The following is a 13643-nucleotide window of genomic DNA, read 5'->3' as shown; positions in this document are numbered from 1 at the left end:
TGTTATTAGACAAAGACGAGCAGAGCAACATATGGTTGGGAGGGAGGTCCAATATGATGAACCATGTGTCTGTGACCAATAACATTTGATTTGATGGATGATCAGACAACTACAGACGGGTCATATCGGTCGCTGTAAATCATTTCCTGTAGTCGTCATCTCTTCTCTGTGACGTTGTCATCCTACTCGACAACGTCACAGAGAAGCACTTTCCGGTCTTGCTCACCACTAAACTAAATCGACAGACATGAAATCATTAAATTACACTAAAACCTGTGTAGGTCACCAAATACTTGGCAATACCAAGCCACGTGTTAAAAGTGGCGTAGTTGTCCTTTAATGTACAGTAAACGTGCTCTGCTGTTAAGCTACCACAGCCACCACATGGTAATGGACGTCCTGAACTTAACCTGTTCCATCCTACATACACTCTGCATCCCCAATGACAACCTACACCAAGTGTGCAAAACATTAGGAACACCTTCCTAGTATTGAGTTGCATCCCCTTTGCCATCAGAACAAGAGCCTCAATGATTCGGGGCACGGGACTCTACAAGGTGTCGAAAGCACTCCATGTTGACGCCAATGCTTCCCACAGTTGTGTCAAGCGGCCTGGATGTCATTTGGGTGGTGGCCCATTCTTGATAGAGAAAGGAAACTGTTGAGTATGATAAGCGTTGCAGTTCTTGACGTGCCTGGTACCTACTACCACTCCCTGTTCAAAGGAACTTTAATCTTTCGTCTTGCCCTTTCACCCTCTGAATGACACACAATCCATGTCTCAAGTATCTTAAAAACCCTTCTTTAACCCGTCTCCTCCCCTTCACCTACACTGATTGAAGTGGATTAAACATAGTGACATCAATAAGGGATCATATCTTTCACCTGGATTCACCTGGTCAGTCCGTCATGGAAAGAGCAGGTGTTCCTAATGTTTTGGCCACTCGGGTGTATTCCTATCTAGGGCCCTTAGAGCTCTGGTCAGAAGTAGTGCACTGTGTAGGGGATAGGGTGCTGTTTAGGGTGCCAACACGGTCTCCTGTGACTGGCAGACTGTCAGCTTTAGTCCTGCTAGCCCAACTGGCTCTGGTCCAATCACTGCAGATCAGCAGTGTGTGGGAGGATTCATCATAGCATTAGTTTGTATTAAAAGCCTTCGCATTGTTTCTTTATGATTTCTTGAACCGTGTTTGTAAGAAGTTTCAAACCTGTTGTTCAAAATGAACGCCGTTGTTCATCTTTGAGTTTATGATAATAGTAATAATTCACAAAGATAGACTTAAGTCTCAAGTTATTTCTAAGAATCATTAACACAGAATATATAAATCATTATCGACTTAGACCGACGGTTAGGGAAACAAAACGTGTGCCGTATATATTAAAAAGGGAAAACGAGTGCCTGAATCACGTCACGGTCTGAGCTCCAGCCTTCAAAACAATTATTTGTATTTCTTATCAACAGAACACTAAGTAGAAGCAGCGTTTGACCCGGCTGGTACCAAGATAGAAAACTAAAATCAGGGCACAGCAGGATTACACTACTGAATGGTCCACAGAAAAGCCTGTCCACATTCAATTCCCCTCCATTCTGTTCCGTTCTGTTCAATACACTGTATTGACCCCAAGCGGGCAGTTAGACAGCCGTGGCCATGAGACAACACATAACAGGATACATGAATACAGGACAACGCCGGGGACAGGAGTCCTGATCGCTGTAGGCAGAGGGGCTCTTACACTGTGGGATGTTATGTATACACTGTAGACTTCCCCAGTGTCTAATCACCACTGTAGACTTCCCCCGTGTCCAATCACCACTGTAGACTTCCCCCGTGTCCAATCACCACTGTAGACTTCCCCCGTGTCCAATCACCACTGTAGACTTCCCCCGTGTCCAATCACCACTGTAGACTTCCCCCGTGTCCAATCACCACTGTAGACTTCCCCGTGTCTAATCACCACTGTAGACTTCCCCGTGTCTAATCACCACTGTAGACTTCCCCCGTGTCCAATCACCACTGTAGACTTCCCCGTGTCCAATCACCACTGTAGACTTCCCCGTGTCCAATCACCACTGTAGACTTCCCCGTGTCCAATCACCACTGTAGACTTCCCCGTGTCCAATCACCACTGTAGACTTCCCCGTGTCCAATCACCACTGTAGACTTCCCCGTGTCCAATCACCACTGTAGACTTCCCCGTGTCCAATCACCACTGTAGACTTCCCCGTGTCCCATCACCACTGTAGACTTCCCCGTGTCCAATCACCACTGTAGACTTCCCCCGTGTCTAATCACCACTGTAGACTTCCCCCGTGTCTAATCACCACTGTAGACTTCCCCGTGTCTAATCACCACTGTAGACTTCCCCCGTGTCTAATCACCACTGTAGACTTCCCCGTGTCTAATCACCACTGTAGACTTCGTGTCCCTAATCACCACTGTAGACTTCCCGTGTCCCATCACCACTGTAGACTTCCCCGTGTCCCATCACCACTGTAGACTTCCCCCGTGTCCCATCACCACTGTAGACTTCCCCGTGTCCCATCACCACTGTAGACTTCCCCGTGTCCCATCACCACTGTAGACTTCCCCGTGTCCCATCACCACTGTAGACTTCCCCGTGTCCCATCACCACTGTAGACTTCCCCGTGTCCCATCACCACTGTAGACTTCCCGTGTCCAATCACCACTGTAGACTTCCCGTGTCCAATCACCACTGTAGACTTCCCCGTGTCCAATCACCACTGTAGACTTCCCGTGTCCAATCACCACTGTAGACTTCCCGTGTCCAATCACCACTGTAGACTTCCCGTGTCCAATCACCACTGTAGACTTCCCGTGTCCAATCACCACTGTAGACTTCCCGTGTCCAATCACCACTGTAGACTTCCCGTGTCCAATCACCACTGTAGACTTCCCCGTGTCCAATCACCACTGTAGACTTCCCCGTGTCCAATCACCACTGTAGACTTCCCCGTGTCCAATCACCACTGTAGACTTCCCCGTGTCCAATCACCACTGTAGACTTCCCCGTGTCCAATCACCACTGTAGACTTCCCCGTGTCCAATCACCACTGTAGACTTCCCGTGTCCAATCACCACTGTAGACTTCCCGTGTCCAATCACCACTGTAGACTTCCCGTGTCCAATCACCACTGTAGACTTCCCGTGTCCAATCACCACTGTAGACTTCCCGTGTCCAATCACCACTGTCCAGACTTGTAGACCCCCGTGTCCAATCACCACTGTAGACTTCCCCCGTGTCCAATCACCACTGTAGACTTCCCCCGTGTCTAATCACCACTGTAGACTTCCCCGTGTCTAATCACCACTGTAGACTTCCCCGTGTCTAATCACCACTGTAGACGTCACAACTCCTTCAAATGCCAGAAGAGGATGGGCCACCCCACATATGCTCTCTCTAATTCTCTCTTTCTTTCTCTCTCTCGGAGGACCTGAGCCCTAGGACCGTGCCCCAGGACTACCTGACATGATGACTCCTTGCTGTCCCCGGTCCACCAGACTGTGCTGCTGCTCCAGTTTCAACTGTTCTGCCTTGTTATTATTTGACCATGCTGGTCATTTATGAACATTTGAACATCTTGGCCATGTTCTGTTATAATCTCCACCAGACACAGCCAGAAGAGGACTGGCCACCCCACATAGCCCGGTTCCTCTCTAGGTTTCTTCCTAGGTTTTGACCTTTCTAGGGAGTTTTTCCGAGCCACCGTGCTTCTACACCTGCATTGCTTGCTGTTTGGGGTTTTAGGCTGGGTTTCTGTACAGCACTTTGAGATATCAGCTGATGTACGAAGGGCTATATAAATACATTTGATTTGATTTGATTTGAAATGAGACAAGTGGAAGCATTATGGTTGAACTGCTTGGGAAGGAGGAACGAGGACGCAGTCGCCACCATTAACACCACACAGGTCTGGGTTCAGGGCCGAGGCCACCCTGCTCGTTGTGAGAAGGAAAGGTTCGCTTTGTTGATTCTCTAAAAAAAAGGGTTCCTTCATCCCCCTCTAAACACTACAGGCCCAGACAACCAGGAACTGGAGTTTATCTTCACTCTGGTTGGTCAGGCAGGAGGACAATAGTCAAACCATGAGGTTAAATATCGCCTTGAGATTGTCCCTGTTGACTCCCCCCGTTGTTTCGAGACTGTGCACAACCATACAACAGCTCTTCCTGTACTGGGAACTTGGCCTGGGATTCCAGGACACACACAGGTAGTTTGTTTGTAGCTGTGCTTGTTTGAGTCTCTAGTCTGATGAGGTGTAGCCTGCATACTTCCACTAAACCAGGCTGTGTGTCCCTCCACCATGGTGACTACATAAATACACCCTAACACTGGCCCTGCCTGTCTTCCTGTTACGCCACACACACACACACACACACACACACACACACACACACACACACACACACACACACACACACACACACACACACACACACACACACACACACACACACACACACACACACACACACACACACACACACACACACACACACACACACACACCTCAGGGGGAGGCTGGCTCGACCACCACAGGGGCTGGAGCAGGAGCTGGCACAAAGAAGGTTGCTGTGGAGCTGGCAGATCGCTACAACACAAGACACAGTCACAGAGTATTACCGAACTAGAGAGGCACTAGACCTACATTCTGCAGGCGTGTAAAACTACAATAACAAGTGTAATTTACAACATAATGGTGGACGTCATGATGTCCTAGTGAAATTCAATCTGAATTGAAAATGTAATGAAAGCACAGCACCATCATAAGGAGAGGGGGCAGGGAGGCCAGCCCGAGGAGAGGGGGCAGGGAGGCCAGCCCGAGGAGAGGGGGCAGGAGGCCAGCCCGAGGAGAGGGGGCAGGGAGGCCAGCCCGAGGAGAGGGGGCAGGGAGGCCAGCCCGAGGAGAGGGGGCAGGGAGGCCAGCCCGAGGAGAGGGGGCAAGGAGGCCAGCCCGAGGAGAGGGGGGGCAGGGAGGCCAGCCCGAGGAGAGGGGGCAAGGAGGCCAGCCCGAGGAGAGGGGGCAGGGAGGCCAGCCCGAGGAGAGGGGGCAAGGAGGCCAGCCCGAGGAGAGGGGGCAGGGAGGCCAGCCCGAGGAGAGGGGGCAGGGAGGCCAGCCCGAGGAGAGGGGGCAGGGAGGCCAGCCCGAGCAGACAGAGGGGCAGGGAGGCCAGCCCGAGGAGAGGGGGCAGGGAGGCCAGCCCGAGCAGACAGAGGGGGCAGGGAGGCCAGCCCGAGCAGACAGAGGGGGCAGGGAGGCCAGCCCGAGCAGACAGAGGGGGCAGGGAGGCCAGCCCGAGCAGACAGAGGGGGCAGGGAGGCCAGCCCGAGCAGACAGAGGGGGCAGGGAGGCCAGCCCGAGCAGACAGAGGGGGCAGGGAGGCCAGCCCGAGCAGACAGAGGGGGCAGGGAGGCCAGCCCGAGCAGACAGAGGGGGCAGGGAGGCCAGCCCGAGCAGACAGAGGGGGCAGGGAGGCCAGCCCGAGCAGACAGAGGGGGCAGGGAGGCCAGCCCGAGCAGACAGAGGGGGCAGGGAGGCCAGCCCGAGCAGACAGAGGGGGCAGGGAGGCCAGCCTGAGGAGAGGGGGCAGGGAGGCCAGCCTGAGCAGACAGGAGAGGGGCTAGCCTTAAATAAAGAAAAAACTAAGAGAGAGACACTTGCATTCTTACTGCGTAGTAAGTTAGGTAGTAGCAGCCAATACAAGATGCCTGAGGGTGAATTTCAACATACTGTCTCTGTCATGAGTGGAGTATTTAAGTTGGCAGTTAACACATTGTAACAAAGCATTTACCTTTTGCTCTTTTGCACCCCAGTATCTCTACTTGCACATCATCATCTGCACATCTATCACTCCAGTGTTAATTGCTAAATTGTAATTATTTTGCCTATATGGCCTATTTATTGCCTTACCTCCCTAACCTTACTACATTTGCACACACTGTATATAGACTGTTTATATTGTGTTATTGACTGTATGTTTGTTTATTCCATGTGTAACTCTGTGTTGTTGTTTGTGTCGCACTGCTTTGCTTTACCTTGGCCAGGTCGCAGTTGTAAATGAGAACTTGTTCTCAACTGGTCTACCTGGTCACACAAACACACACACACAACAAAGAGACCAGGGAAGGTCCATTCCATAGAAACCCCCCTGAATGAATTACATTTGATACGGTCCAACTACAAATTGCATATCAAATCAAACAGCATGTTGCTATGCTGCTAGAATGTTCTGTCTGCTAATGTCCTGGAGTCTGGTCTAGCAGTAATGCAGCCAACTCATCCCCCTTGCTAATGTCCTGGAGTCTGGTCTGGCAGTAATGCAGCCAACTTCAGACCACTCATCCCCTTGGCGACTGGGGTTTGATTTAGTGATATTATTCATTTGATGAAATATTATATCTAATTGTTTTGATAATAATTGCACTATTATTTTTGTGCTAGTTGTCTGTACCTGCACCAAAACTACAGTATTTATCCTTCATAGCTAGTTGTCTGTACCAGACAAAGACAGAGAGACACAGAGAGAGACAGAGAGACAGAGAGAGACAGAGAGACAGAGAGATGACTGTAGCTGGCAGAGTGACTGAACGAGATCTATCTGGTTGAGGAGGGGGTTTCTATGGAAACTATTAGACTCTAACCACTCTCGCCTGCCTGCTGAACAACACCATGTACTAGACTGGTAACAACAACACAAACAGGATGCCTACACCCTAAAAATAATACTGTTCAGAACATATTTAATTGATTGTATATAACAAGTAAGAACTCGCTGTAATGAGAAAGCTTTTTACTTGGTTTTTCCCCCTGGATAACATTTCTCCCTCCCATCAACAGAACAAAAAGCCACTCTGGGTTCATTGAATTGATAACCTACTTTTCATATATCCGTTGTCCCCTCATGAAGACCTTGGCTTCGTTGTCCAGTGGAAACGTCCCGTCGTCTTTCCTGAAGCGATAGAACAGTTTCATGTCTTTGAACTCCTTGTGCTCGTCACAGACTGCAATACAAAAAGAGGAACAATGTTTGTTTACATTTAGTGAACTGATAATTGCATCATATCCCCCCCCCATACACACACTAACAGCCCACTAAACAGAGCTGAGTTAGCTAACTGCTAATGGCCTCCTCTTTTCCCCCACACGAACAGCCCACTAAACAGAGCTGAGTTAGCTAACTGCTAATGGCCTCCTCTTTTCCCCCACACTAACAGCCCACTAAACAGAGCTGAGTTAGCTAACTGCTAATGGCCTCCTCTTTTCCCCCACACGAACAGCCCACTAAACAGAGCTGAGTTAGCTAACTGCTAATGGCCTCCTCTTTTCCCCCACACTAACAGCCCACTAAACAGAGGCGAGTTTACTCGAAAGCTTCGTAGTTAATAATGCCATTACGTTTCGATAACCCAGAGCCTGTCAATCCTCTGAAGTGAACGAAATTTGCCAAATGAAGCACTTTGCTGTTCTTTGAGTGGTGAGGTCTGAGTTTAAAGTGTTATGTTAGCTACTCCGCTTTCTGGAAACTCATAGGTCATCAGCTACACACGGTGTATCCTTGACACACACACACACACACACACAACCTTCAACAAGATATCCAGACTGGCTGAGAGAAAGACAACCAACTAGAGAGAGACAGAGAGATGAGAGACAGAGAGACAGAGAGATGAGAGACAGAGACAGAGAGATGAGAGACAGAGAGAGACAGAGAGGAGAGAGAGAGAGAGGAGAGAGAGAGAGAGGAGAGAGAGACAGAGGAGAGAGAGGATTCGTCTCTTTACATTAAAATGGAAGAACATTAGGTACTAAACAAAACCACATTTGAAACAGACAGGGACTATCAGCATACAGAAAAACAAAACCACGTTTGAAACAGGCAGGGACTATCAGCATACGGAAAAACAAAACAACCTGACGCAGAACATTCTGCTGAGTGCCCTGATTTACATTACATTACATTACATGAATGACAACCAGATAGAAGTCATGTCAGAAGACTGTAGAGAAGCAGGTTTGTTATTGTTATTTCACTGTTGCTCTTTAATTACGTGTTACTTTTATTTCTTATTCTTATCCGTATTTTTCTAAACTGCATTGTTGGTTCGGGCCTCATAAGTAAGCATTTCCCTGTCAGGCGCATGTGACGAATACAATTGTATTTGAAGACTGTAGAGAAGCAGGATCTGTCTGTTCCCAGAAAACCCCCAATCTCAGAGGAGTATTAATTAGGGCACACCATCATCAAATGCTTAGCAATGGACAACGAAAAATGAGCATTTATTATTGGACAGGTCCAGGAAATCTCTCCCGGTTTCAGTCCATTTACTTCCATTTGGTTCCTAATGAACACAGCCCAGACGTGTCTGGTCATGTCAGAAGGCCCTACCGTGATGGATGATGCTTTGATCCAGGAGTTTCTGCATGATGTTGATGGCCGTGTCTCTGTCTGACGCCTCCTTGTGCTCCAGCAGCCAGTCGATCAGCTCCTTGGCCACAAAGCAGTTGGGATACGTCCTCAGGTGATGCCTGCGGTCCTTAACCACCTTCCCTTCATGGAGACGCAGCCTGTGGAACGAACGACACAACGTCAGGCTATTGACAAACTGTAGCCTGTCCCCCTCTGTACTCCATGTTCTCTCAGGAAGGACTTGCATGTACATGTGTTGTGAATTCGTAGCACATGTTCCAGTTTCTTGGTAGTGGTCTCCAAGAGGAAGTGACAACAACCAAACAGTGTGGTGACCTCTGAACTGTGGTTATGTGAGATAGTCAGTGACACAACATGCTGACTCACAGTATTGGCTGGGTTTTTATCTCCTTTTGAAGTCAAAAACTTGTTTTATATTCTTCATTTAAAAATAATTGTTCATTTGAAGTTATGTAAGGAGGATATTCAGAGCATTCTGCTGATGAGTGCAGTGTGTAGGGATTATCATTGTGTTATGAAGCCTCTGTAACCTAGTAGGTTTTGCTCCTCAGATACAGTGTTGGTGGGTAGGACATCCGACAGACAGGTCTGAGGAGGATGTGGATGGATGAATTAGGATTGTGTTATGAAGCCTCTGTAACCTAGTAGGTTTTGCTCCTCAGATACAGTGTTGGTGGGTAGGACATCCGACAGACAGGTCTGAGGAGGATGTGGATGGATGAATTAGGATTGTGTTATGAAGCCTCTGTAACCTAGTAGGTTTTGCTCCTCAGATACAGTGTTGGTGGGTAGGACATCCGACAGACAGGTCTGAGGAGGATGTGGATGGATGAATTAGGATTGTGTTATGATTTCCTTATGTAGGTACAGTGCTCGTCATACGTTTTGATACACCTACTCATTTCAGTTTAATATATATATATATATTATTATTATTTTCTACATTGTAGAATAGTAGTGAAGAAATCAAAACTATGACAGAACACATATGGAATCATGTAGTAACCAAAAAAAGTGTTAAATCGAAATATATTTGATGTTCTTCAAATTAGCTACCCTTTGCCTTGATGACAGCATTGCACAGTGTAGGCATTCTCTCCAGGTAGTCACCTGGAATGCATTTCAATTAACAGGTGTGCCTTGTTAAGGTCATTTCTGGAATTTATTTCCTTCTTACTGTGTTTGAGCCAATCAGTTGTGTTGTGACAAAGTAGAGGTGGTATACAGAAGATAGCCTTATTTGGTAAACAACCAAGTCCATATTATGGCTTGAACAGCTCAAATAAGCAAAGAGAAATGACAGACCATCATTACTTTAAGACATGAAAGTCAGTCAATTTCAAGAACTTTGAAAGTTTCTTCAAGTGCAGTCGCAAAAACCATCAAGCACTACGATGAAACTTTCTCATGAGGACCACCACAGGAATGGAAGACCCAGAGTTACCTCTGCTGCAGAAGATAAGTTCATTAGAGTTACCAGCCTCAGAAATTGCAGCCCAAATAAATGCTTCACAGAGTTCAAGTAACGGACGCATCTCAACATCAACTGTTCAGAGGAGACCGTGTGAATCAGGCCTTCATGGTTGATTTGCTGCAAGAAAAACACTACTAAAGGACACCAATAAGAAGAAGAGACTTGCTTGGGCCAAGAAACACAAGCAATGGACATTAGACTGGTGGAAATGTGACCTTCGGCCTAGAGTCCAAATATGAGATGTTTGGTTCCAACCACCATGTCATTATGAGACACAGAGTAGGTGAACGGATGATCTCTGCATGTGGGGTTCCAACCACTGTGTCATTATGAGAAGCAGAGTAGGTGAACGGATGATCTCTGCATGTGGGGTTCCAACCACTGTCATTATGAGAAGCAGAGTAGGTGAACGGATGATCTCTGCATGTGGGGTTCCAACCACTGTGTCATTATGAGAAGCAGAGTAGGTGAACGGATGATCTCTGCATGTGGGGTTCCAACCACTGTCATTATGAGAAGCAGAGTAGGTGAACGGATGATGAAGCATGGAGGAAGCATGGAGCATGAAGCATGGAGGAGGTGGTGTTATGGTGTAATGGTGTCTTCCTGGTGACACTGATTTATTTAGAACTTAAGACACACTTATCCAGCATGGCTACCACAGCATTCTGCAGCGATACGCCATCCCATCTGGTTTGGGCTTAGTGGGACTATCATTTGTTTTTTTTGATAGGACAACGATCCAGCACACACCTCCAGGCTGTGTAAGGGCTATTTGACCAAGAAAGATAGTGATGGAGTGCTGCATCAGATGACCTGGCCTCCACAATCACCCGACCTCAACCCATATTGAGATGGTTTGGGATGAGTTGGACCGCAGTGTGAAGGAAAAGCAGCCAACAAGTGCTCAGCATTTGTGGGAACTTCTTCAAGACTGTTGGAAAAGCATTCCAGGTGAAGCTGGTTGAGAGAATGCCAAGAGTGTGCAAAGATGTCATGAAGGCAAAGGGTGACTACTTTGAAGAATCTATAATATAAAACACTTTTTTCGTTACAACACAATTTCATGCGTGTTATTTCATAGTTTTGATGTCTTGAAAATAGTCAAAATAAAAAAACCTTGAATGAGTAGGTGTTTTCAAACGTTTGACTGCATACTGTTTGTATGCCCTAAAGTAGACAGGTCTGAGGAGGATGGACAGAGGGATAAAGTAGACAGGTCTGAGGAGGATGGATGAAGAGATTTAGAAGTTCTTATGTAGGTGGTGCACTTCAAATCAAATTTGACAGGTGTCCTCATTAAAAATGAACTGAAACAGTCACAAAAATGAACAATTAACCATTTTTTTAAACTGATACCTCAGTATGTATAAGGGGCTGTTATGTAGGTGGTGCACGTCATATAAATCAGTCAGGTCCGAGTGATTTGGAGTGTCTGTCCAGGTCATTAAATGCAAAGTTGAATAAATGTCCCAGGCCTCAGCAGACAGACAGGATAGCACAAGAACTCTTTACACACTCTGGGTTCCTTGTGTATTCTGGCTCCTCTTTCAGTACGAAGACGGAGAAAGACAGCAGTGTCTCCTGGATTAGAGGTCTCTGTAGAATCTACTACTGTCTAGAGTCTCCTGGATTAGAGGTCTCTGTAGAATCTACTACTGTCTAGAGTCTCCTGGATTAGAGGTCTCTGTAGAATCTACTACTGTCTAGAGTCTCCTGGATTAGAGGTCTCTGTAGAATCTACTACTGTCTCCTGGATTAGAGGTCTCTGTAGAATCTACTACTGTCTAGCGTCTCCTGGATTAGAGGTCTCTGTAGAATCTACTACTGTCTAGCGTCTCCTGGATTAGAGGTCTCTGTAGAATCTACTACTGTCTAGAGTCTCCTGGATTAGAGGTCTCTGTAAAATCTACTACTGTCTCCTGGATTAGAGGTCTCTGTAGAATCTACTACTGTCTCCTGGATTAGAGGTCTCTGTAAAATCTACTACTGTCTCCTGGATTAGAGGTCTCTGTAAAATCTACTACTGTCTCCTGGATTAGAGGTCTCTGTAGAATCTACTACTGTCTAGAGTCTCCTGGATTAGAGGTCTCTGTAGAATCTACTACTGTCTAGAGTCTCCTGGATTAGAGGTCTCTGTAGAATCTACTACTGTCTAGAGTCTCCTGGATTAGAGGTCTCTGTAGAATCTACTACTGTCTAGAGTCTCCTGGATTAGAGGTCTCTGTAGAATCTACTACTGTCTAGAGTCTCCTGGATTAGAGGTCTCTGTAGAATCTACTACTGTCTAGAGTCTCCTGGATTAGAGGTCTCTGTAGAATCTACTATTGTCTAGAGTCTCCTGGATTAGAGGTCTCTGTAGAATCTACTACTGTCTAGAGTCTCCTGGATTAGAGGTCTCTGTAGAATCTACTACTGTCTAGCGTCTCCTGGATTAGAGGTCTCTGTAGAATCTACTACTGTCTAGAGTCTCCTGGATTAGAGGTCTCTGTAGAATCTACTACTGTCTAGATTCTCCTGGATTAGAGGTCTCTGTAGAATCTACTACTGTCTAGAGTCTCCTGGATTAGAGGTCTCTGTAGAATCTACTACTGTCTAGAGTCTCCTGGATTAGAGGTCTCTGTAGAATCTACTACTGTCTAGAGTCTCCTGGATTAGAGGTCTCTGTAGAATCTACTACTGTCTAGAGTCTCCTGGATTAGAGGTCTCTGTAGAATCTACTACTGTCTATAGTCTCCTGGATTAGAGGTCTCTGTAGAATCTACTACTGTCTAGAGTCTCCTGGATTAGAGGTCTCTGTAGAATCTACTACTGTCTCCTGGATTAGAGGTCTCTGTAGAATCTACTACTGTCTAGAGTCTCCTGGATTAGAGGTCTCTGTAGAATCTACTACTGTCTAGAGTCTCCTGGATTAGAGGTCTCTGTAGAATCTACTACTGTCTAGAGTCTCCTGGATTAGAGGTCTCTGTAGAATCTACTACTGTCTAGTCTCCTGGATTAGAGGTCTCTGTAGAATCTACTACTGTCTAGAGTCTCCTGGATTAGAGGTCTCTGTAGAATCTACTACTGTCTAGAGTCTCCTGGATTAGAGGTCTCTGTAGAATCTACTACTGTCTAGAGTCTCCTGGATTAGAGGTCTCTGTAGAATCTACTACTGTCTATAGTCTCCTGGATTAGAGGTCTCTGTAGAATCTACTACTGTCTAGAGTCTCCTGGATTAGAGGTCTCTGTAGAATCTACTACTGTCTAGAGTCTCCTGGATTAGAGGTCTCTGTAGAATCTACTACTGTCTAGAGTCTCCTGGATTAGAGGTCTCTGTAGAATCTACTACTGTCTAGAGTCTCCTGGATTAGAGGTCTCTGTAGAATCTACTACTGTCTAGATTCTCCTGGATTAGAGGTCTCTGTAGAATCTACTACTGTCTAGATTCTCCTGGATTAGAGGTCTCTGTAGAATCTACTACTGTCTAGAGTCTCCTGGATTAGAGGTCTCTGTAGAATCTACTACTGTCTCCTGGATTAGAGGTCTCTGTAGAATCTACTACTGTCTAGAGTCTCCTGGATTAGAGGTCTCTGTAGAATCTACTACTATCTAGTGTCTCCTGGATTAGAGGTCTCTGTAGAATCTACTACTGTCTAGAGTCTCCTGGATTAGAGGTCTCTGTAGAATCTACTACTGTCTCCTGGATTAGAGGTCTCTGTAGAATCTACTACTGTCTC

At 46.7% G+C, this 13643-nt stretch overlaps 1 protein-coding gene across 2 annotated transcripts in view; it reads right to left on the bottom strand.

Annotated features, from left to right (window-relative positions):
* LOC124020987 (DEP domain-containing mTOR-interacting protein-like) overlaps positions 1-13643 on the bottom strand; it is a 63585-nt gene that overhangs the window by 45489 nt on the left and 4453 nt on the right. For both annotated transcript variants that reach the window (XM_046336306.1, XM_046336305.1), the window contains exons 4-5: positions 8409-8587; positions 6900-7023 (exon numbers count right to left, since the gene is read on the bottom strand). In XM_046336306.1, coding sequence (XP_046192262.1) covers positions 6900-7023; positions 8409-8587 — 303 coding nt within the window. The remainder of the gene's footprint in view (positions 1-6899; positions 7024-8408; positions 8588-13643) is intronic.

The sequence above is a fragment of the Oncorhynchus gorbuscha genome, unplaced genomic scaffold (genome assembly GCF_021184085.1).
Source record: "Oncorhynchus gorbuscha isolate QuinsamMale2020 ecotype Even-year unplaced genomic scaffold, OgorEven_v1.0 Un_scaffold_1011, whole genome shotgun sequence".
In the NCBI taxonomy this organism is placed as follows: Eukaryota; Metazoa; Chordata; class Actinopteri; order Salmoniformes; family Salmonidae; genus Oncorhynchus; species Oncorhynchus gorbuscha.
The sequence above is the reverse complement of the archived record's forward strand: the minus strand, read 5'-3'. Positions and strand labels throughout refer to the sequence as shown.